The sequence below is a fragment of the Triticum aestivum genome, chromosome 4D (genome assembly GCF_018294505.1).
Source record: "Triticum aestivum cultivar Chinese Spring chromosome 4D, IWGSC CS RefSeq v2.1, whole genome shotgun sequence".
NCBI classification, from domain to species: Eukaryota; Viridiplantae; Streptophyta; class Magnoliopsida; order Poales; family Poaceae; genus Triticum; species Triticum aestivum.
In genome coordinates, this window is record NC_057805.1 from 494,856,585 (window position 1) to 494,878,193 (window position 21,609).

Sequence of the window (21,609 nt, forward strand, 5' to 3'; positions counted from 1 at the left end):
AACGGAGTAACGGGAGAGAGAAGGGCGCCAAGGGCTTGTTGTATCCTCTTGGGGCACCCCTCCCGTCTCTATATAGGTGAAGGGGCGTGGGAAACATCCCCTCCAAGCCCTAGGGCGCATCTAAGGGGGAGAGGACTTGGACTCCAAGTCCAATCCTATTCCTACTAGGACTCCTTCCTTTTTTGCCTTCCCTAGCCACATGGGCTTTTGAGGACTTGGTGCGCCTAGCCCAATAAGGCCAGGGTGCCTCCCCGCAGCCCATGCTAGCCCTTGGGTCGTGGTGAACCCACTTGTGGACTTCCGGAACCTTCTAGAAGCTTCCCGGTACAATACCAAAACTGCACCTTTTTCCGGAACCCAAAATATGACTTCCCATATATAAATATTTACCTCTCGACCATTTCGAGACTCCTCGTGACGTCCGGGATCTCATCCGGGACTTCACAACATTTTTTTACCACTCATCAAATATCCCAATATTACTCTAGCATCAACGAACGTTAAGCGTGCGACCCTACGGGTTCGGGAATTATGTAGTCATAACCGAGACACCTCTCCAGTCAATAACCAATAGTGGGACCTGGATGCCCATATTGATTCCTACATATTCCACAAAGATCTTTTACCGGTTGAACCTTTATGACAACATACGTAATTCCCTTTGTCTGCCGGTATGTTACTTGCCCGAGATTCGATCGTCGGTATCTCTATACCTAGTTCAATCTCGTTACCAGAAGTCTCTTTACTCGTTCCGTAATACATCATCTTGCAACTAAATCCTTAGTCACTTTGCTTGCAAGCTTCTTGTGATGTGTGTTACCGAGAGGGCCCAGAGATACCTCTCCGATACACGGAGTGACAAATCCCAATCTCGATTCACACCAACTCAACAGACACCTTCGGAGATACCTGTAGAGCATCTTTATGATCACCCAGTTACGTTGTGACGTTTGATATCACACAAGGTATTCCTCCGGTATCTGGGAGTTGCATGATCTCATGGTCGAAGGAACATGTGTTTGACATTAAGAAAGCAGTAGCAATAAACTGAACGATCATATGCTATGCTAACGGTTGGGTCTTGTCCATCACATCATTCTCCTAATGATGTGATCCCGTTATCAAATGACAACTCATGTCTATGCTTAGGAAACCTTAACCATTTTTGATCAATGAGCTAGTCTAGCAGAGGCTCACTAGGGACATGGTATTTGTTTATGTATTCACACATGTATTTAAGTTTCCGGTTAATACAATTCTAGCATGAATAATAAACCTTTATCATGATTAAGGAAATATAATAATAACCATTTTATTATTGCCTCTAAGGCATATTTCCATCACATATCATCTACACATAGACCTGACTCATGATGCCACTGTTGGGGAACGTTGCATGGAAAACAAAAAATTTCTACGCACACGCAAGATTTATCCATGGAGATGCATAACAACGAGGGGGGAGTGTGTCTATGTACCCTCGTAGACCATAAGCGGAAGCGTTTAGTAACGCGGTTGATGTAGTCGAACTTCTTTGCGATCCAACCGATCGAGTACCGAACGTACGACACCTCCGTGTCCAGCACACGTTCAGCTCGGTGACGTCCTCGCCTTCTTGATCCAGAAAGACGGGCAAAGTAGTGGATGAGTTCCGGCAGCACGACGGCGTGGTGACGGTGATGGTGATGCTATCTCCGCAGGGCTTCGCCTAAGCAGTACGGAAATATGACCGAGGGTATAAACGGTGGAGGGGGGCGCCGCACACGGCTAAGACAATGTTATGTCCCTTGTGTGGCGGCCCCCTCCCACATATATATATAGGTGGGGGCGAGGGGAGGCAACCAGGCGCACCACAAAGGTGGCCGACCAGCCCTAGGGCTCCTGCCCTGTCCTGCGCCCCCTACCATAATCCCCCTAAGGGGAAGGAAAGAGGAGGAGAGGGAAGGAAGGAGGAGGCCTACTCCCCTCTTTCCTTCTCTCCCCTAGGGCCGGCTGCCATAGAGGGGCGCACTAGCCCCTTATGGGCTGGTGTGCTCCATTTTCTTGGCCCATATGGCCATAAACCCCCCCCCCCGGGGCTTTACCGGAACCCCTTTCTGTTGACCCGATGACTACACAGTACGCCCCGAAACTCTTCCGTGTCCAAATAGTACCATCCTATATATAAATCTTTACCTCCAGACCATTTTGGAGCTCCTCGTCATGTCCATGATCTCATCCGGGACTCCGAACAACATTCGGTTACCAAATCATATAACTCATACAACACTATATCGTCAACGAACGTTAAGCGTGCGGACCCTACGGGTTCGAGAACTATGTAGACATGACCGAGACACCTCTCTGGTCAATAACCAATAGTGGAACCTGGATGCCCATATTGGTTCCTACATATTCTACGAAGATCTTTATCGGTCGAACCGTAATGACAACATACGTAATTCCCTTTGTCCGTCGGTATGTTACTTGCCCGAGAATTGATTGTCGGTATCTCCATACCTAGTTCAATCTCGTTACCGGCAAGTCTCTTTACTCGTTCCGTAATAGATCATCTCGTAACTAACTCCTTAGTCCTTTTGCTTGCAAGCTTATTATGATGTGTATTACCGAGAGGGCCCAAAGATATCTTTCTGATACTTGGAGTGACAAATCTCAATCTAGATTCATGCCAACTCAACAAACACCTTCGGAGATATCTGTAGAGCATCTTTATGATCACCCAGTTACGTTGTGATGATAGCACACAAGGTATTCCTTCGGTATCCGGAAGTTGCATCATTCCATGATCTCATGGTCGAAGGAACATGTATTTGACATTCAAGAAAGCAGTAGCAATAAACTGAACGATCATATGCTAAGCTAACGGATGGGTCTTGTCCATTACATCATTCTCCTAATGATGTGATCCCGTTATCAAATGACATCACATGTCTATGGTTAGGAAATCGTAACCATCTTTGATCAACGAGCTAGTCTAGTAGAGGCTTACTAGGGACACAATATTTGTTTATGCATTCACACATGTATTTAAGTTTTCGATCAATGCAATGTAGTATGAATAATAAACCTGTATCATGAATAAGGAAATATAATAATAACCACTTTATTATTGCCTCTAGGGCATATTTCCATCACCCAACCCCAACCCCAGTCTCAATCCAATTGCGTCCCCGGCGGAGCACTTCAGCCAAAAAAACGGCGAGCACAAAAAAGCCGGCGGAGTGGTGGCGCACCTCCTCCAACTATAGCATCAAGATTCAAAAGCCTGCCGTTTCCGCACCAGCTTCCCCAAATCGCCTCGCTGTGTGGACGAACGCGTGGGCGACACAGAGGGACACCGAGTCGCACCAAATCGACATGGCACGCAAAGTTTGACCAGAATACGACCGGCACTTGCGTTGGCTGACATGCGGCGCCCACGACATGGCCTGACACTGACAAACGTGGTATACTGCGGAAAAAAGAATTACCGGAGCTCCCACAGCCCATCATTCCCAGGGAGCTTAGAGTTTTTAGTGATGGGCTTGTCCATGATCAAAATTTCAATTCGTGCTGGTCCTTTCGGGCCAGATAAGTCCAGCCCGGTCCACAAAGTCACCAGCACCCTACCTCCTCCGCAGCCCGCACGCCATCTCGCCGCCGCGGCTGAGACCTAAAGCCCTGAACCCAAACCATCCCCCGTCCCCCCTCCGCCGCCTCCCACCCATGGCGCCCAGCGGCAAGTCCAGCCCCTCTACCGACGGCGCCGCCTCCACGGCGGACCGCAAGCCGTGGCGGCGGCCGCAGATGAAGTCGAAGGCGGCGGGCAAGAAGAAGGCGGCGCAGGCGGCGCACAACAAGAAGCCCAAGTCGGGCGGGTTCGAGTCCATGGGGCTCTGCGAGGAGGTCTACCGCGGGGTGCGCCACAAGGGGTACCGCGTGCCCACGCCCATCCAGCGCAAGGCGATGCCGCTCATCCTCGCCGGGCTCGACGTCGCCGCCATGGCCCGCACGGGCTCCGGCAAGACCGCCGCCTTCCTCGTGCCCATGCTCCAGCGCCTCCGCCACCGCGACCCCGGCGCCGGCATCCGCGCCCTCATCCTCTCCCCCACCCGCGACCTCGCCACCCAGACGCTCAAGTTCACCCACCAGCTCGGCAAGTTCTCCGGTGCGTACCGCTCTCATAACCATGCCATCTCAGGATCCTGGTCTCTCCTTTCTATTCTAGCTAGTGGCAATTTGAGACTTTGATGTTGTATGCTATCATCGCCATCCGTGCTTACAACAGTCTATGTCACTTTGCTTCATGTATGGATGTGATAAATATGCCTAGTGTTATGGATAGCATAAGTATTTCAGTATCACTGGTTATTATTCTGCCCAAGAGTTCCATGTGTGTAAAATTTATATTACAACTGATCTTGTACTTGTCATGCATTATGTCACTATAGCCAATTGAGATATGAAACATGGTGTTTGAGTAAATTGTTAGTGGTGATTGAATCCTCATAATAGTTTGGAATAGGTTATTCTACACCACCTATTACAAGTTCACAAAATATAGTAAAAAATATATACATCATAGAGTATTTTTTGGGAAATGTAAGTGACTTGGATAGTGAACAATTATTTCAGAATTACTACTTTTTCTACACAGTTTTACTAGGGGTATAGAATAGTTTGGAAAACACCATTGTACTCCTATGCAGCTACAAAACAAAAGCTACAAGTGTTGATGAGCTATGTAATTTTGTCTTTTCTGCAGATCTAAAAACTGGCCTAATTGTTGGTGGAGGTAGTATGGAGAGTCAGTTTGAAGTATTGGCTGATAATCCTGATATAATAATTGCAACACCTGGTAGGTTTGAGCACATCTTGTCAATGGTTGATGACTTGTCACTGCGATCAGTAGAATATGTTGTATTTGATGAAGCGGATTCCCTCTTTAGTTTGGGGTTCGCTGAGCAGTTACACAAAATTCTACACAAGTTGAGTGATACAAGGCAAACATTGCTCTTCAGTGCTACTATGCCGAAAGCCCTTGCAGAATTCGCAAAAGCTGGCTTGCGTGATCCCCAAGTCATAAGACTTGATTTGGACAAAAAGATCAGCCCTGATCTGAAGCTTGCCTTTTTCACACTGCGTCAGGAAGAGAAACTAGCTGCTTTGCTGTATTTGGTCCGGGAGCGTATCAGCTCTGAGGAGCAGACAATGATATTTGTTTCAACGAAGTATCATGTAGAGTTCTTGAATATTCTTTTCCGAGAAGAGGGCTTAGAAGCTTCCCTTTCCTATGGTGCCATGGATCAAGAAGCCCGCACTATTCACATTTCAAGATTCAGGGCAAGGAAGACCATGCTACTTATAGTGACAGATGTTGCTGCAAGGGGTCTGGATATTCCATTGCTTGATAATGTAGTGAACTGGGACTTTCCTGCTAAACCGAAGTTGTTTATTCATAGAGTTGGCCGAGTAGCTCGGCAAGGTAGAACTGGTACAGCATTTACATTTGTCACTTCAGAGGACATGCCATTTTTACTGGACCTACATCTCTTTCTTTCAAAACCTCTTAGACCTGCTCCAACGGAGGAGGAACTGCTGAAAGACATGGATGGAATGAATTTAAAAATCAACCAATCTCTTGCTGATGGGGAAACGATATATGGCCGTTTTCCTCAGACAGTACTTGATCTTTGCTCTGATGGAGTAAAAGAAGTCATCAGTGGATGCACAGATTTGATTGCATTGGAAAAGCCATGCGCTAATGCTTTCCGCTTGTATCTGAAGACCCGCGCTATGCCTTCAAAAGAATCTGTCAGAAGGGCAAAAGATTTGCCTCGTGAAGGTCTTCATCCAATTTTCAGAGATGTTCTTAGACCAGATGAAATTTCAGCTATTGCGTTCTCGGAGCGGCTGAAATCATTTCGGTAGGTTCTTTGTCTAGCAATTCTTTGTTTTGCCTGTATTTGCTCGCTTTGTGCAATCTAATGGTCCTTTTTCATTCTTAATGCTTGTCAGGCCAAAGCAGACTATTCTAGAGGCTGAAGGTGAAGCTGCTAGATCAAGAAGTTCTAAAGTAATGCATTGCTGCATCTTATTTTCTTAGTTCTGAGAAATTTCAGCATCATATTAAGTTATTCTCCTACATCTGCAACATGCAGCTAGTATACTAGTAGCTCTGATCTGAATACTTGATTACTGCTTAAGCTAACTTGTAAGCGCATGGAAAATGGAGCTTCTAATGGCACATGCCCTTTGTGGCAGAGTTTCTTACTGGTTCTACATTGCAGAAACATGTAGGGTATTTTTGAGGGAAAGCAATAGCTTTAGTTACTTAACAGTTGGGCAAATTGCCCATTACATGAACAGCCACTTTGGCTGGAACATCATATTCCCAACACAGGGAACTATCAGCCTCGCACGGGCTTCCGATTTTAGCCAGTTCATGCGCTACAGTATTTGCCGCACGCCGACAAGCCCAGACCTCGCATTTAGAGAACCACATCTTCATCGTTCATTCGCTACAGTATTCGCCGCACACCGACAAGCCCACACCTCGCATTTAGAGAACCACATCTTCATCTGAAATTTGATGCCCTCTGCAACAGCAGCATTTGCAGAAGAGTCGACCGTTCGACATCCAGCACCGCTGCTAGGAGTTGAGAGTGTTTAAAAAACAACACATAGTGTGCCTATGCCAGCTGCGGCAGGGACTGCCTCAGCAATCAGATTTTTTTTTATTTGGGTGGGTGGGTGCAGGGGGGGGGGGGTATAGAAGAGGAGAACAAATTTAAGAAATGAGATTAAATCTCTATATGTCGATTCCTAACTGGATTATTTGGGACTGTGAAGTGACATGAATCCTTTTACTCACTAATAGTGGCCAAATTGGTGTATTATCAAACAACATGCAGTTACTAACTTAGTATACTAATAACTCTGATCTGATTACTTGAACTTGACTAATGCTGGAACCAACTTTTCATATGATTTTTAGGCATTCCAGATGTGGTTCAGGCGAACCGTACATATATTTACATATCACCGTATCTTTTTTAAAACTAACACGACCATCTTTTCTTCCTTGTAGGGTAGCAATCAATGGCTAGATGTGATGAAGAAGAAAAGAGAAGTCCATGAGGGGATCATAAATTTGGTGCATGAACAGTCTGGTGATCTGGCAACAAAGGTAATTATTACTCTGAAGTCATACCTTTGTTTGTTCTCAACTTCTCATTTAAGAATAGCAAGTTGCAAACCACCACATAGATATGTAGTGCTGACATAACTTAATCACTTGATACACTTAATGTACCTTGAAATGCTACATATGACAATGTTTACTGGGTTAAGGTGTAGTATTAGCCTAACCATTATACTACTTTGGTGTGCCTTATCATCTGCATGGAAAATTAACCCTAAAAAGATTGGTTGTTCCAGCAAAGATGCCTGGAACAAACTAAAGTGGAGAATTCATTTCTTGAATAGCTGATTAGCAATAATATATTGCACTGGCCTCGAAGGTCAATACCTTTTCGTGACTGTTGTCTTTGTGACTCAAAAATAGCCTCATAAGCACTTGTTATGTGTCTTTGATTTGTTTAAAACTGCAGCACATTCATGTTCCGTGTTCTGAAATTTGCAGATGGTGGTCTTGGCTGTGATTTTTTTTAGTCGTTTGGTCTGCAATATTTACTTCTATTGAATGCTCTGAATAGTTTGGCCTTGGTAATTTAGCAATTCAACTTCATGCATCGATGGAGCAATATTTATTCATGTATGCTGAAATTTCATTTAGATGAAACATACAGTGGATGCATCAATCATGCCAGATCCATTTGAAGTGAATTCGTTTGTTTGCTCCATAATTTTTTTTGTAGGTTGATAGTTTCGTTTGTGACCAGTACTTGTTCTGGTATCCACTACGCACCAGTTCTGTGTATATGGCCTATTCTGCGTGTTTTATGAACAGTTTCCACTTATCCCTTCGGAAGTTATAGATTAATGGACAGCATAACACTCTAATGTTAATAATAAGCCTACCTTCATTCGTTCTTCTGCGAGTGCCACACTGAATATGGTACTTTGTTCTTATGCTTTGTGCAGTGATTTATGGCTATATTTTATGCAGGAAGAAGATACAGAAAACATTTCTAATTGGGAGAAAAAAGGTCTACATTTCTTTTCCTTCCTGTGAGGTGTAGTGTAGTGAGATTAATACCTGTCGTTGCTGTTTCAACGTCAAAGTGCATCTTGAGCTCTGTAACACTATTCCTAGAAAAAGTTCATCCCCTCTTGTTATGGTGATTATAATATTTTTGTTATCTATCAATTTCAGAAGTTTGTGGTAAGAAGCGGAAGTCACAGAGCTTTAGAGATGAGGATCACTACATAAGTTCGGTGCCTCAAAACCAAGTATGCAGCTTAAAGAGAAATATCCTTCTTAATTTTTACTGCACTAGCATTTCTGCATAATTTTGATTTCACTATTCCTTTCCCCCTTCAGCATTCAGAAGCTGGGTTGTCAGTAAAGGGAAATGAAGGATTTGTTCAAGATAGGTATGCTGTGCACGTTTCCTGATATACAATTGACTCTTTGTTTGATGTGGAAGTGAGCCACTATCAATAGCCATGGGGAAATGATCAGTATATCTGATACTGGGAGATGTACTAGTGTAGGGAGAAGTGGTGAGAAAACCTGGTTTTCAGTTCCCAGTCAATTTCTGTTTGCTATTCTTCTTTACCTTTTTGTCTTCTATAATCATAAACATCAAGATTTCATAAAATTAGCTTGAGATCACATCACATCATCCTGTGCATATGGAACTTACCGGTTTAGCCAGCAGGACAGATAACCGGCGGCTTACCACAGGCCATATCGTCCCTGGTTTTAACTACAAGTTGTATCATCATGTTGAATGTGCTTATTTTTTGTTGAATGTCCATTAACACTTGTGTTTTTTGTGTTATTCTTGCCCGCTCTCCAGCATTAATAGTGTGGTCATGATTCAGCCGAAAGTACAACAGAACTAACTGTTATTTAAAAATCTGACACTGAGTAGGGTCTGCCGTTCAGTTCTAAGAAATTTTGGCCCATGCTTCCATTGAAAAATAATTTGGCGTATCCAAATTTGCTCTCATTATTCATGAAATAGGTCTGCAGTTTCAACACCATGCCACTTTGAGTGAAGCTTCCATTGCAAATTAATTTGGCGTATCCAAATTTGCTCTCATTATTCATGAAATAGGTCTGCAGTTCCAACACCATGCCACTTTGAAAGTTTGAAAAAAGCTTAATGATGTGTGCAGATTGGATGCTGCTGTCCTTGATTTGGTCGATGATGAAACTTCTGGAATGCAAGCCCAGAAAACTCGATATCACTGGATGAAGGTATAACTTTTCCTAGCAACATATCGATCTGCAATATGCAAATTCACGTCTGGTCATGCTAATCCTTACTTTATTATTGCAGAACAAGTTTGTCAAGTTGAATAATGGGGATCGTGTCACTTCTACAGGAAAGGTACATCTTCTGGATACAGTTTCTTCCTATACCATGTTTACAGTGCTACAGTGCTAGATGTGTATAAACTGTGATTGCTAATTTAATTTCATAATTTAGATGTGAGCAGCTAATCCTTTTCTGTTCTAGTTTGACAGCTTAAAATATGTGCCTGTCCAGTTGTTAATATCTTGGAAGTTCTGTGCTGTTTGTCTGTGTTAAAATTTTCTGGAACAAACTATTGGAAGTAGTATTTGCACTTCCAAAAATATATGTTCTGATGCCAGGATTGGTTTTGTAATGGTCTAATGTGAACAATCTGGAATTGGATTATTATGGTAAAACATGTAAATCTCCAACAAGAGGGTATTATTTCAATGCTGAAGAATATGATTTGAAATTTTAATACATTCTTGTACTATGAAAAATAGAACTATATGATTGTTATACATGGCTCCTATCTAAATGGTATAGCTTGTTGATTATGAGTAGTTAAAGTTTTCATTGGACATAATACATATTTCTTTCAGCTTAGTTGATAATAACAAGAATATCATTTCCCAAATTCTAACATTTACTCCAAAACAGTATATTGAGGAAATTTTGATATATTAGTCATGTGTTGGACATAGAAGGTCTATTTCAGATGTGCAATATTGCATATATTCTTAGCATATACCGTGTACCTAAGTTGCACCGATATGGACCTAAATACATCATTTTAGGAAATCGCCAATACGTGTACTGTTTTTAAAAATATTCAAAATTAAGTATGTGTAGCTGCTAGGATTAGCAGATTACCTGCTAGCCAGCAACAGCCAATAACAAACACGTATCCGTTTTTTTTAGGTGTGTACGAAGACTTTATAATATGGTGCTCTACTGTCTACCTACCTAGATTATTTCTGTAGACATGTCTTACCTAATCTAGGGCCTAGACGAGCAGTTGGCATAATTTTAAAACTTCTGATTACTGTTATTGTGATCAGATTAAAACGGAAAGCAGTGCCAAGATTAAGGCAAGTAAAGATATCTATAAGAAATGGCAGCAGAAGTCACATAGAGCAATCGGTTCTGGTGGAAAAGATGGTGCAGAAGGAGGCATATCCACACCAGGTAACCAACTTTTATTTGTCCTCTTGTATCACATGTGATTGTGTTTATTTTTGCTGTAAATTTTGTATGAAGTCCATTATAGTTCATCAATCTGGTCATTTTATTTCCTGCAAAGCTGTTTTTAGTTAACTTTTGTTCTTGTTGGGTGTATCATCTTCAATAAAGCTTTATGTAAGCATCCAATCAGTTGAATTTTATTTTAGTTTTCCTATTCGTCCACATTGTTTTCTGAAAAATACATGTATGGTAAGCATGTCCCAGCTTTACAGTTTGGCAGGCTAGCACCTTTTTATTTTGTCAAAAAGAATTCATTGAAGCTGTGCGTGCATTCACGCATTCAGTCAGTTAAATATCACCCAATGGAGGCTTATCTTATTTAACAGATTGATGATTCTCATCCTTGATCTGGTTTTTCTTTGTATTTGTACTTGAAGCAAATTACACTGGAGCTTTGTAAGTTGTGTGCTTTTCCACTTAGCTTGCCAAACTTGAAAATTACATTTTGGGCTGCCTGAATTGTGTTCATTTGCGTTGCAAGTCCAATGGACTATTAGATAATGAAGTAGCTTGACGCCCTGTTTTCGAGTCGGACGACTAGTCGATGAGTCGTAACTGGAAGTCGACTCAAACACCTCGACTAGTCGATCGGCACGGCACGACTGGTCAAGAGTCGCTACCCTAGAACGACTCGTTGACTCGAAAACCTTGGCTTGATAGTAGACAAAACATTCAGTTGTGTCCGACAAAATAAAGATAGACCCGCATGTTAGTTTGGTTCCTTTTCTTCTCCCTTTCATCTCTCCACCTTTCCCCATCTTCCATGTTCATCCCCTCTCTCTCCGGGTCAGACCATAGTTACCAGATTCACTAAACCACACTCTGAACACCGATCTAGATTCACGAATCAGAGATGTATACCTCCTTAGCAGATCTGATTCGGGTGAGGTAGCGAATTGGGAATCACGAATAGAATGAATCAATCAAGTAGCTATGGGGTGAGGCAGCATCTACCCCTGTTGCCACCATGTGCCATACGTGTCATGAAATGTTTGGACGTGCGTTATTTGAGGTGTAGTGAAAACCTGAAAGTATAATTAAAGCAACTCTGGTGACAAAATGCTGACCAGATTTCACTGCAACGGGATAAGCCTCGACGCCGTATGCTCTTATATGTTTGCATCCACTTGAAATCTCTTTCTTGTCATATTCTTGCTACAGTTGTGTTAGCTTGGCTTGTTTAAAATGTTAATTCCATAACTTGGATATCATTACTGTCATATGTAACACTGCCTGATGCTATGACCTTTTCCAGCTGGCTATCAAAGAGGAAACAGAAGATACCCTGCAGCCGGTCGCGGGCGTTCGTCTATACCAAATGCTGATGTGCCATCAGAGATAAGAAATCCCCAACAGATGCGGAAGGGCAGGCAAGAAAAGGCGATGCAAAATCTGCGCAGGAATGAGAAATCTGCAAGAGACAGTAAATCTCCCGGGAAGTTCCAGAAAAACAGGAGGCCTAATGGATCTGGCAGAGATGATAAATTCCAAGACAGTAGATCCCAGAAGAGCCGAAGACCAGACGGGAAAGGGAAAGGGGGCGGAAAAGGGAACGCCAAAGGGTTTGGTAAAGGTAAAGGAAAAGGCAAAGGCAACCCCAAAGGGAGGGGTACCAGGTGATTATCTGGCCACAAGAAAGAAATATTGTTGTAGAACCAACAGGAAAGAAGTCCGCGTGTCTGATATGTCTGCGTGCTTGTTACTTAACCTAGACCGGGTCCCTGGTTCAGTTCAGTTTTGTTTCACTTCTATTGTGATAGCCGGGGAAATAACCATGATTTTGCCAGATATATGTAACCGCCTTTGTTGTGACGAGAAGTAACCATGGGCTCAATTTGATTTGCATCCACCATTCCGCATTGCCTGTGAGATTTTGGTAAGCACAATAGAGAAACTACTGATCACGATTTTTAGCCTTGAAGGCATATAACTGTTAATCGGCATGGCACGCCCCCATACCATATTTCCTTCTGCGACATGTTTACCGTATGTTATCTTCTATGTTTCATTGGCAAGTTGCTTTATGTCGAAATATATTGCAGCACAAACTGACTTGCATTGTCAACGGTGAACAAGCTACTGTACTGAAAATTGTGTCGTTGCGGCCATGAAAGTGCATCTGGTGCCCACTGATACCACCGCTCTCTCCGCCGCCATGATGTGCACAAGTAAGCTCTCGTCTCTTGTTCCATCCCTACCACCGAAACCTAGCTCCACGGCCCCGCTTTCTGTCCAATTTCCAAGCACTAACCCGCCGCTTCCTCCTGCCGCCGCGCCCTCTCGTGTCAGTGAGGTGCCGGAGGACCCGGTCTTGTCAAGACGAGAGGGCACGGGCAGATTAGAACCATGTGTTTCTTCTTGTTACGGTGTCGGTGTGTAAAAAAAACAAAATTTTCCCGAGTGTTGTTGCCCGATGACTAGAAAAAAAAAACAGAGCTTAATTAGTTCCAACGATGCAAAGATTGGTTGTGAATTTCTTTCTTCCTTTGCATGCAGACGCAGAGTTTTTTGACTGAAACATGCATACAAACAGAGCTCTAATTTTCAATTAAGCAGAGGGAAACTGTACATTCACCGGGCCTGAGTTTGGAGTTTACCCTGAAGATGAAAACAACAGGAGGACATAGCAACCTGTGTGCAAGTTGATTGCAACGAGCATGCCATGCCATGCCCATGTTAATTGAATTAACGCTATTTCCACTTCAGTTTTCCTTTTGCAACTATTCACGTCTCTTTCTTCGCTGGGATGTTACAAATTCAAACGGTCGAACCCACATCTCACCCATGCCCGCAGAAAAATATGAATACACCCCAACCACATCCCTTGGATTTTAAATTTCATTCTTCCTGTGTGTTCTTTGCGATTTTTTTGTGTGGATGACACCCTTTTCACCTCTTTTTGGAAGCTTCTAGAAGCTCTTTGATGTTTTTCTATTTTTCCCTTTCTGTGTTTCTTTCTGGTTTCCTTTTCGGCTTTTTCCATGTTTATTTTATTTCATTTTTCTTTCCTCTTTTATCTTCCTTTTAAAAATTAATGAGAATTTTAAAATTTCTGCACACACATTTTAAAATTCTTTAGTAATTTTCAGATTCATTAATGTTTTTACTTTTTCAAAATATTGAGCATTTTTTACAATTCATGCATATTTTTAAAATTGTGAATATTAACCCATGAACAATTTTTAAAAAAATCACGACCATCTTTTAAAATATGTTAATGTTTTCTGATTTTGTGAAAAATTTCAAATCTACCAAAAAGCGGAGAGCTGTTTTTTAGCCAGTCGTTGCTGTCTTTTTTTAAGCTAGCGCCATGAGAAAAAGTGCAGCGATGCATGCTGGCTAGCGACGTGAGAGGGGCAGGAGAGCTAGCGCTACTAGGCCGTGGCCCGTCAAGCTAGTGACGGCGAGCAGGGGCGGGCCCAGGAATTGAAGACTGTGTATTCAAAATTTGAATTTCTTTTGGGAAGCCTATAGTCCTCCTTCTGGCGCATATAACCGATTATAGTAGTATATTGTACTAGTTCTAAACTATATAAAAAATATTGCATAATATATTATATTCATCAAAGTTGATCGTAACTTGGCATTGTTCAACATATAGAAGTACATATTGTTCAACATACCGTGGAAAAATCTAAGATATATAGAGGATAGAAAATAGAAAATGATAAGAAACTTTACAAATTACAGGAGTACTATTCTTTATAGATAATGTTCAATGTAGTAAATTCAAAATGTATAAACATTCTCAAATTACAAATGTAAATACAAAATTGCAAATTCTCATGTCAAATATTTCACAATCGAATGCAAACAAGTTCTAATTGCACTATAGTTAAATAGGCAGACAAGTTTTCAAACTAACTTACTTTTGTCTGTATGTACTGTAGTGCAGCCTGCTTAATTAACAGCACGAGAAGAAAACTGTGCTCCTGCCTGCAGCGATGGATGTATTCAATTGGACTAAGAAAAAAGAATTGGCATGAGAGGAGACGTTCCAATTCAGAAGCGAAGGATTAATACATCTTATTAGCAATTATACCTGAATCTGTGGGTTGTGGCTTTAAAACTGAACCATGCCTGCTGGCTGCTGCCCGCTGCTGGATCAGAACCAGGGTAAGTTTCTCGAGGGGTCGTTTGTTTTTTGGAGGGTCAATGAACGAATTAAGTTTCTTGAGGGGTCGTTTAGTAAAAAATAATGCCATTTTCCCATGATCTCAACCTTCACAGTAGCAATGCGCCATTTGGCCAGACATACAATTGAACGAATATACTGCAGAGATGACATCTCAAATCGCCACTTGAAAAATGAGACTGGATCAAATTGCTACTTGTCGTATGCAAAGAAATTCCATTTCTTTTTCATGTACACCATGCAACTACAAAAGTTTTCCAAATATGGAAAATGCAAACCCAACTCCAACGCAACTTATTTTTTGAGGGGGTACTCCAACACAACTGGATAATTTTTTTTTGAGAAAAAACTGGATAGGCCGGACAATCTCATCATGTACGGGCCGAATGGGCCGAGCTGTTGGACCGTTCAAGATTTGCGTGTCAGCCCGCTTTAGCAAACGACTCGCAAAGTTTCCGGTCCTGAAAAAAAAAAGAGTTTCCAGTGTGCGCCTGGAGCAAATCCACCCCCTCCCTCCCCCAAACCCACACCTCGTCGTTGCCACCACCATTGCCGCCGCCGGAGAGCCCGCCCTCTGGAGGCGCAGCCGCCCGCCGATACCACCGTCGTCTCCGCCGCCATGATTTGCGCAAGTAAGCCCTCGTGTCTTGCCCCATCCCTACCACCGAAACCTAGCTCTACGGCCCCGCTCCCTATCCAATTTCCAAGCACTAACCCGCCGCTTCCTCCTGCCGCCGCGCCCTCCCCTCTCAAGTCTCCGGCGAGGTGCCGGAGGACCCGGTCCTGTCGACCAAGTCGGGGCTGCTCTTCGAGCGGAGGCTCATCCAGCGCTACATCGAGGTCGCCACCGTTTCCCCCGCTCTAGGTTTGGTTTTGGTTGGCCTAGGACCTTTGCGCTGAATCTGTTTGGTTTTGGTTCCCCAGGACCATGGGAAGTGCCCGGTCACCAAGGAGGAGCTCGCCATGGACGACCTCGTGACGGTGAAGACCAACAAGGTGAGGCCTGCACACTGTTTCTCTTTCCTTCAGTGCGGTTCCGGTTATTTATCTTGTTTGTTCTGGAGAACCTGTCCAGACACTAGGGTTTGGTCATGAGCCTCGCTGATGCCTTTTAGTGCCACACTTTGTAGTCGCCTGCTTTGGTAGTCCTTGACTTACAATCACACCATGTGGCAATTTATTGTTACATCTTACTAGTATGTATGGGGTGACAGTCTCTTACTTGTGGAGGACATATTAGTACTAGTTAGCCATCATGTTCAGGATTCTCGGGTCGAAGGTTCTCCACATATGTTATTGTAACCCCGGAAGGAATCAGCCTGTCTCGTAGTACGGTTTTGCTACTTCAGAAAGATATCTGATGGGTTCTCAATCAGACTTACATAATGGAACAAGGACAATAAATTAGGTTTTAGGATTTGCGGTGATTTTGTATTCTTTTGCATGGTCCAAGTCGCCATTTGCACTAACTGGGTAAATGCATTTGAGCAGGCACCTGTATTTCCACACAATGTCGATTACCTACATAAAGGTTTTAGCCATGAGCGTGTACTGAAATTAAAACAGTAATCATGTATTAAGTATTAACCACCAGTCGATTGAAATATTGGTTTGTTAGATAGGGTCTTGTAACGATCTTTGGGATAATCTATTATATCCAAACCACAATTGATAAACCTGACTCCACATGTATGCATGCACCATTACTTGTGGCACTGAAACTTCTAGCTTAGAGAATGGCAGAAGAAATTGACATCCTACTTGTTTTTTAAGGCTGACACTCATACCTTGTTAAAATAAACTAGTCTCATATGTTGTGTATAGCTGTCAATTGAAGAACTATCGTTTTTTTGCAGATTCCTAAGCCTAGACCTCTGCAAGCTGCAAGTGTCCCTGGACTCCTTGGTATGTTTCAGAATGTACGTGCCTGCTTCCTTCCGTTTGCAGTTTATATATTTGATTTTGTAGTCATCGTAATTCTTAAGCATATTCTTTGTATTGGAGTCCATTGTTTTAACTTTTAAGAATCAAGTTAAGTTCTTTTGCCTAAAGACTGGATATGATTCACAATGTGCTTATGTTTAAATTCAAATAGGAAGAAATGAGTAGTAATTGAATATGCACACATTCAGCTCACAGAATTTCCCTTTTGCTCTTTGACATTTTAAGACGACTCATGATTTTGTTTTCCGTATGTAAGACTACTGAATTCACTTCCTTTTTTATGTGGGTATTTAGTGCCATGAAAAACCGCAATAATCTTGAGATATTCTAAACTGTACAAAAGTATTCTGCTTTTATTGTACTTCCAGCTTGTTTGTAATGGGTAATGCATTTGAGTCTCTGCATATTCCTGTAATATTCTTTTTATGGTGAAGCATTTGATCTTTCTGTTGTTAAATAGTTGGGAATTCTTATCGAGCTGCAAGTGCAGATTAAGACTTCTTTCCTCTGATGTTGCAGGAGTGGGATGCTCTCATGCTGTCTAATTTTGCTTTGGAGCAGCAGCTACATACAGCAAGACAAGAGCTCAGTCACGCGTTATACCAGGTTTTCCAATCTTTCCAAATAGTGTCTTGAATTATACACTTTTTTATTGTGTTAAAAAATAAAGTATTCTTCCTTTAAAAGTGCAAGTGCCATTTGATATCAGGATCTTGATAAAACCTCGCAGTTGCCAGCTAGTTAAGTTTCTGACATTTCAGCCTTATGGATGTTTGTGAGTGTGCTTAGAGGATTTCATAGCTTTATACAGCCATAGCTAGGACATCTTTGTGGATCACTTGGATAGGAGGTTCCATAATTATTTCTAGAAACGCTTTATTTTTTAGTCTTCTTTGATGAGCATGATCATCATGTACCCATTGGTTTTTACTAGCTTGTTTTGCCCATTTCCAGCATGATGCTGCTTGCCGTGTTATCGCCAGACTAAAGAAGGAAAGAGATGAGTCTAGGACACTTTTGGCTCAAGCTGAAAGGCAGATTCCTATTTCAGCTGCAGGACCTGCGCCTGTAGCTGCTGTTACAAATGGGAAAAGAGGTTTTCACCGTTCTAACATGTCAAAAGCTAACTTTTTTGTCTGTTTTGCTCTAATCCTCTTTCCTGGATACACAGCTTTGGAAGATGAAGTGGGTCCTGATGGGAAGAAGATACGTCCTGGTATTAATCCTGTCATCATCGATGAATTAACAGAATGCAATTCTGTGCTCTCAGCACAGCGCAAGAAACGGCAGGTGTGCTTCTCTTCTCCCTGACAATCAATTAAAGAAGGACCTGAAGTTTTTGTTTTTCAAACTTGTCCTGTTTTAGTTCATAGGAAACTTGATATATCCGTCTCCAAACTTGTGTACTACATGCCTTCTAGATCAGATCATATAAATATTATATGCCAAAAATAATTGTGGTTTTTACCCACTTGTTTTTTTGCCTTGTCTTGTTGAAATGGTACACTAATTGCTGTGTTTTTGTCAGGTACCTCCAAGTTTAGCACCAATTGATGCACTTGAAAGATATACTCAAATCTCCAGTCATCCACTTCACAAGACGAACAAACCAGGGATTTTATCTATTGATATTCATCATTCAAAGGTCAGATTATCTCAAGTTTAGTTTTTAAAAGTGGTAAATTGTATGCTTGAATAGTGACACTGCAATTGATGGTTGTTTACTTACCTAATTGATTTCTATATTTATCACCAGGATATTATTGCTACTGGGGGTATCGATACAAACGCAGTTCTTTTCGATAGGCCGTCGGGTCAAGTCTTGTGCACTCTCACTGATCACTCAAAGAAGGTCCACTGCCAAACTCAAACTCACTGACTCTCTCCCCATCATTTTACATCTACATATGTTAATATGGGTTATTCCTATGCACAGATTACGAGTTTGAAATTTGTTCCCCGTGATGAGCTTTTGATAACCGGATCAGCAGATAAGGTACACCTACAGATACTGCATAGTAGTAAAGTAAATCATTAATGTGATATTAGCTATATCAATATCAGCTCTAGAAAAACCTTTGCGTTCACCAAGTTTTCATTCTGGTGATTAGGTACATAAATATGATTAAAGGATAATTTATTGACCCAGTAATCTGATGATACCATAGTCATCACACCACTTTTCATTATAGGCTTCACTCTTTTGTTTGTAAACTCTGCAGACTGCCCGTGTATGGCAAGGTAATGAAGATGGAAGCTATGGTTGCAGGCACACAATGAGAGATCATGGTGCAGAGGTTAGTTTGCATTGACATTTGTCTCTGGTGAATGCCTGCTTATTTGATGTTTGCAATCAACCGTTAGGGTTTGAGAAGACTCCTTGGTTGTTCATAATGAAATTATACGAATACTTAGCCTAATCAACAGTCAAGGAAGAGACCAGAGCTGGATTTTAAGGGATTTGAGAAGACTTATTGGTTATTCATAATGAAATTATATGAATGCTTAGCCTACATAGCCAGTAGCCCAGTACATGAAGATTGGAAACAAATAATTAATTCAGTATCAATTCATAACATTATATGTTAACTAATAGGCTGCTCACATCCATGGCAGTCAATCTGCTGTATGACTTGCTGTTGCTTAACAATATTGGCAGTTTTACTTGTTGGTTGAATTGAATGATGCAATATGTTAGAGAGCATCTCCAGTTTTTGTTTTTCTCAAGAACTATAATACGAGTATATATATACATCAATTTCTGAGATTTAGAAAAACAATTAGTTCTCTGTTAGTTCTCAATGTTGAACCTTTCTTTTAAACGTCGAAATGGTTCGGCTACACTATTATTGGCTTGTTTCCTTTTCGTGCATGCACGATGCTAGCTAGCAGGGGATGTTCTTGCGTTCATTTCATGTGGATCCTGTGCATTTTCTGTATTTTGTTATTTAAATAATCTCGCTGTTGATGCTGCTCGTTGTATTATCTTACGTTCTGATTTTTCTTTTTGAAAATGTACCAGGTTGAAGCTGTCACGGTCCATGCTAGTCAGAAATACTTTGCAACTGCCTCCAGAGATAGCACATGGTGCTTTTATGATATTTCAACAGGGTCTTGCCTCACACAGGTCTGGTACTTTGCTTAAATTTCCAGAAGCATGCACATCTAGAGATTTACCGTTTTGACAAGTGCTGTTATTCAGGTTGGTGAGGCTTCTGGACAAGATGGATACACATCAGCAGCTTTCCACCCGGACGGTCTTATTCTTGGAACAGGCACGTCAGAAGGTGTTATCAAAATTTGGGATGTAAAATCACAGGTAAGACAGGGCAAAAAATACTATTCAGATTAAATTCAGGTTGACATCCATGCCATCCTCTTCTAATGTCTCTCATCTCGTGATTGAAAATTTATATTTGCAGGCAAGGGTTGCAAAGTTTGAAGGGGAGGTCGGGCATGTTGGAACAGTGACTGCCATGTCCTTCTCAGAAAATGGATATTTCCTAGCGGTATGTTCTTTCTTTTCTTCTCTTATAAGATCAAATTCTGTGGAAGTCGAGATCTTTGCACAATAACTCTGGATCACTTGCTGTTTCATACTGACATTTCCACCATCACTTTACAGACCGCAGCCCTTGATGGTGTCAAGCTTTGGGATCTACGAAAGTTGAGGAATTTTAGGACCCTCTCTCCATACGATCCAGACACACCAACAAGTTCTGGTAAGGAGATCTCTATTTTTTTTAAAGAAATACGTAAGTACTGGGTTTCTACATAAATTGCAAGTTGAAATTTGGAAGAAAACTGCTCAAAACCTGATGTGAAATAAGGCTTCCATACAACCAGAATCGTATTTTCATGAATGACAAGACATTTTCTCTTGCAGTGGAGTTTGACTTTAGTGGAAGTTATATCGCCGTTGCCGGTTCTGATATAAGGTATGCTACCGACCGATCCAACTTAGCTGCTTGGTGTTATTATACTGTAAGAAATGAAATGGCTCAGCTCACGATATGTTGTTAGCTTTGCGCTGAGTATAACCTCTTGTGCATAATGGTTGCAGGGTTTACCAAGTGGCCAATGTCAAGACGGAATGGAATCTTGTCAAGACGTTACCAGATTTATCCGGCACAGGTTTGACATAGTATTTATCTGCTATTCCCCAGTGTCGCCGGTTCCTTTGTCGAGGGTAAATTAACATGGCTGTGTCTGTCCTTTCCAGGGAAAGTGACATCGGTGAAGTTCGGGGCAGATGCCAAGTATGTGGCTGTAGGTTCCATGGACCACAACCTGCGCGTATTCGGGCTCCCTGGAGATGAGCAGATGGAGGAGGCAAAATCAGAGTCAGCGGCGCAATGAGTAGATGGTACATATCTTTGATTTTGCTCAGGATGCAGTAACCATTTTGCCGTTGGTAGTCCGTGTCGTCGAGGATACGCTTGAAAGAGGAATATGCATGCCCCTGAACTGAAGCAGCCCGGCGGTCCAAGTGGTCCATCAAACCTGTGGGGCGAGCCACATGTTTTTTTGTAATTCGACGACGTTTGCACCGAACGAAATATCTATCTAAGATGCCAAAGGCTGTCTAGGTTGTTGGTCGTTTGATGCGAGGGCCGCGCGGGATTTGGTAGATATAGGTTGAGTTTTACCAGATATATGTATGGACTTGAACTGTACAAGGCTGGCAGAAGCGACGTTGAGGATTCTGTTACCCTTTCTGCTAGGCATTGTAGTAGTAGTACTGTTTTTACTGGGCCGTGGCTTTCCGAGGTTGAACATTCAAAACGTTTTCTGTGGTTAAACTTAGCAGTCAGCGAGGTAGGCGTCGTCATAACCACGATGGATGCATGTGTACTACAGTAGTTAAGTTAATTA

The 21,609-nt window shown here is 42.1% G+C and overlaps 2 protein-coding genes across 3 annotated transcripts; both read left to right on the plus strand.

Annotated features, from left to right (window-relative positions):
- Positions 1-3,620: 3,620 nt before the first annotated feature.
- Positions 3,621-12,598, plus strand: LOC123098971 (DEAD-box ATP-dependent RNA helicase 29). The gene is made up of 11 exons (XM_044521072.1): positions 3,621-4,147; positions 4,745-5,906; positions 5,998-6,055; positions 7,070-7,168; positions 8,111-8,150; positions 8,318-8,394; positions 8,486-8,538; positions 9,289-9,370; positions 9,453-9,503; positions 10,472-10,598; positions 11,911-12,598. The coding sequence occupies exons 1-11, from the start codon at positions 3,706-3,708 to the stop codon at positions 12,273-12,275; spliced, it is 2,556 nt and encodes an 851-aa protein (XP_044377007.1). The 5' UTR covers positions 3,621-3,705; the 3' UTR covers positions 12,276-12,598.
- A 2,658-nt stretch (positions 12,599-15,256) lies between these two features.
- LOC123098972 (pre-mRNA-processing factor 19) lies at positions 15,257-21,484 on the plus strand. 2 transcript variants are annotated; one of them, XM_044521074.1, is made up of 18 exons: positions 15,260-15,422; positions 15,545-15,630; positions 15,715-15,786; positions 16,647-16,709; positions 17,254-17,340; positions 17,689-17,830; positions 17,906-18,024; positions 18,263-18,379; positions 18,491-18,586; positions 18,671-18,730; positions 18,957-19,031; positions 19,757-19,861; positions 19,937-20,053; positions 20,157-20,243; positions 20,360-20,456; positions 20,621-20,672; positions 20,798-20,868; positions 20,957-21,484. In XM_044521074.1, exons 1-18 carry the CDS (start codon positions 15,410-15,412, stop codon positions 21,091-21,093), a joined length of 1,596 nt encoding a protein of 531 aa, XP_044377009.1. In that variant the 5' UTR covers positions 15,260-15,409; the 3' UTR covers positions 21,094-21,484. The 2 variants fall into 2 exon arrangements, with proteins under 2 accessions (XP_044377008.1, XP_044377009.1); XM_044521073.1 differs by having other exon boundaries at positions 15,257-15,422; positions 17,689-18,024.
- Positions 21,485-21,609: the final 125 nt, after the last annotated feature.

Bases quoted from the DNA above. Each gene is read 5' to 3' on its own strand.
- LOC123098971 (XM_044521072.1), top strand. From the start codon at position 3,706: ATGGCGCCCAGCGGCAAGTCCAGCCCCTCTACCGACGGCGCCGCCTCC. The intron at 8,151-8,317 runs GTCTACATTTCT...TATCAATTTCAG, and splicing joins TTCTAATTGGGAGAAAAAAG to AAGTTTGTGGTAAGAAGCGG. The intron at 8,395-8,485 runs GTATGCAGCTTA...TTCCCCCTTCAG, and splicing joins GTTCGGTGCCTCAAAACCAA to CATTCAGAAGCTGGGTTGTC.
- LOC123098972 (XM_044521073.1), top strand. The intron at 18,731-18,956 runs GTACACCTACAG...TAAACTCTGCAG, and splicing joins TAACCGGATCAGCAGATAAG to ACTGCCCGTGTATGGCAAGG. The intron at 20,054-20,156 runs GTAAGACAGGGC...TTATATTTGCAG, and splicing joins TTTGGGATGTAAAATCACAG to GCAAGGGTTGCAAAGTTTGA.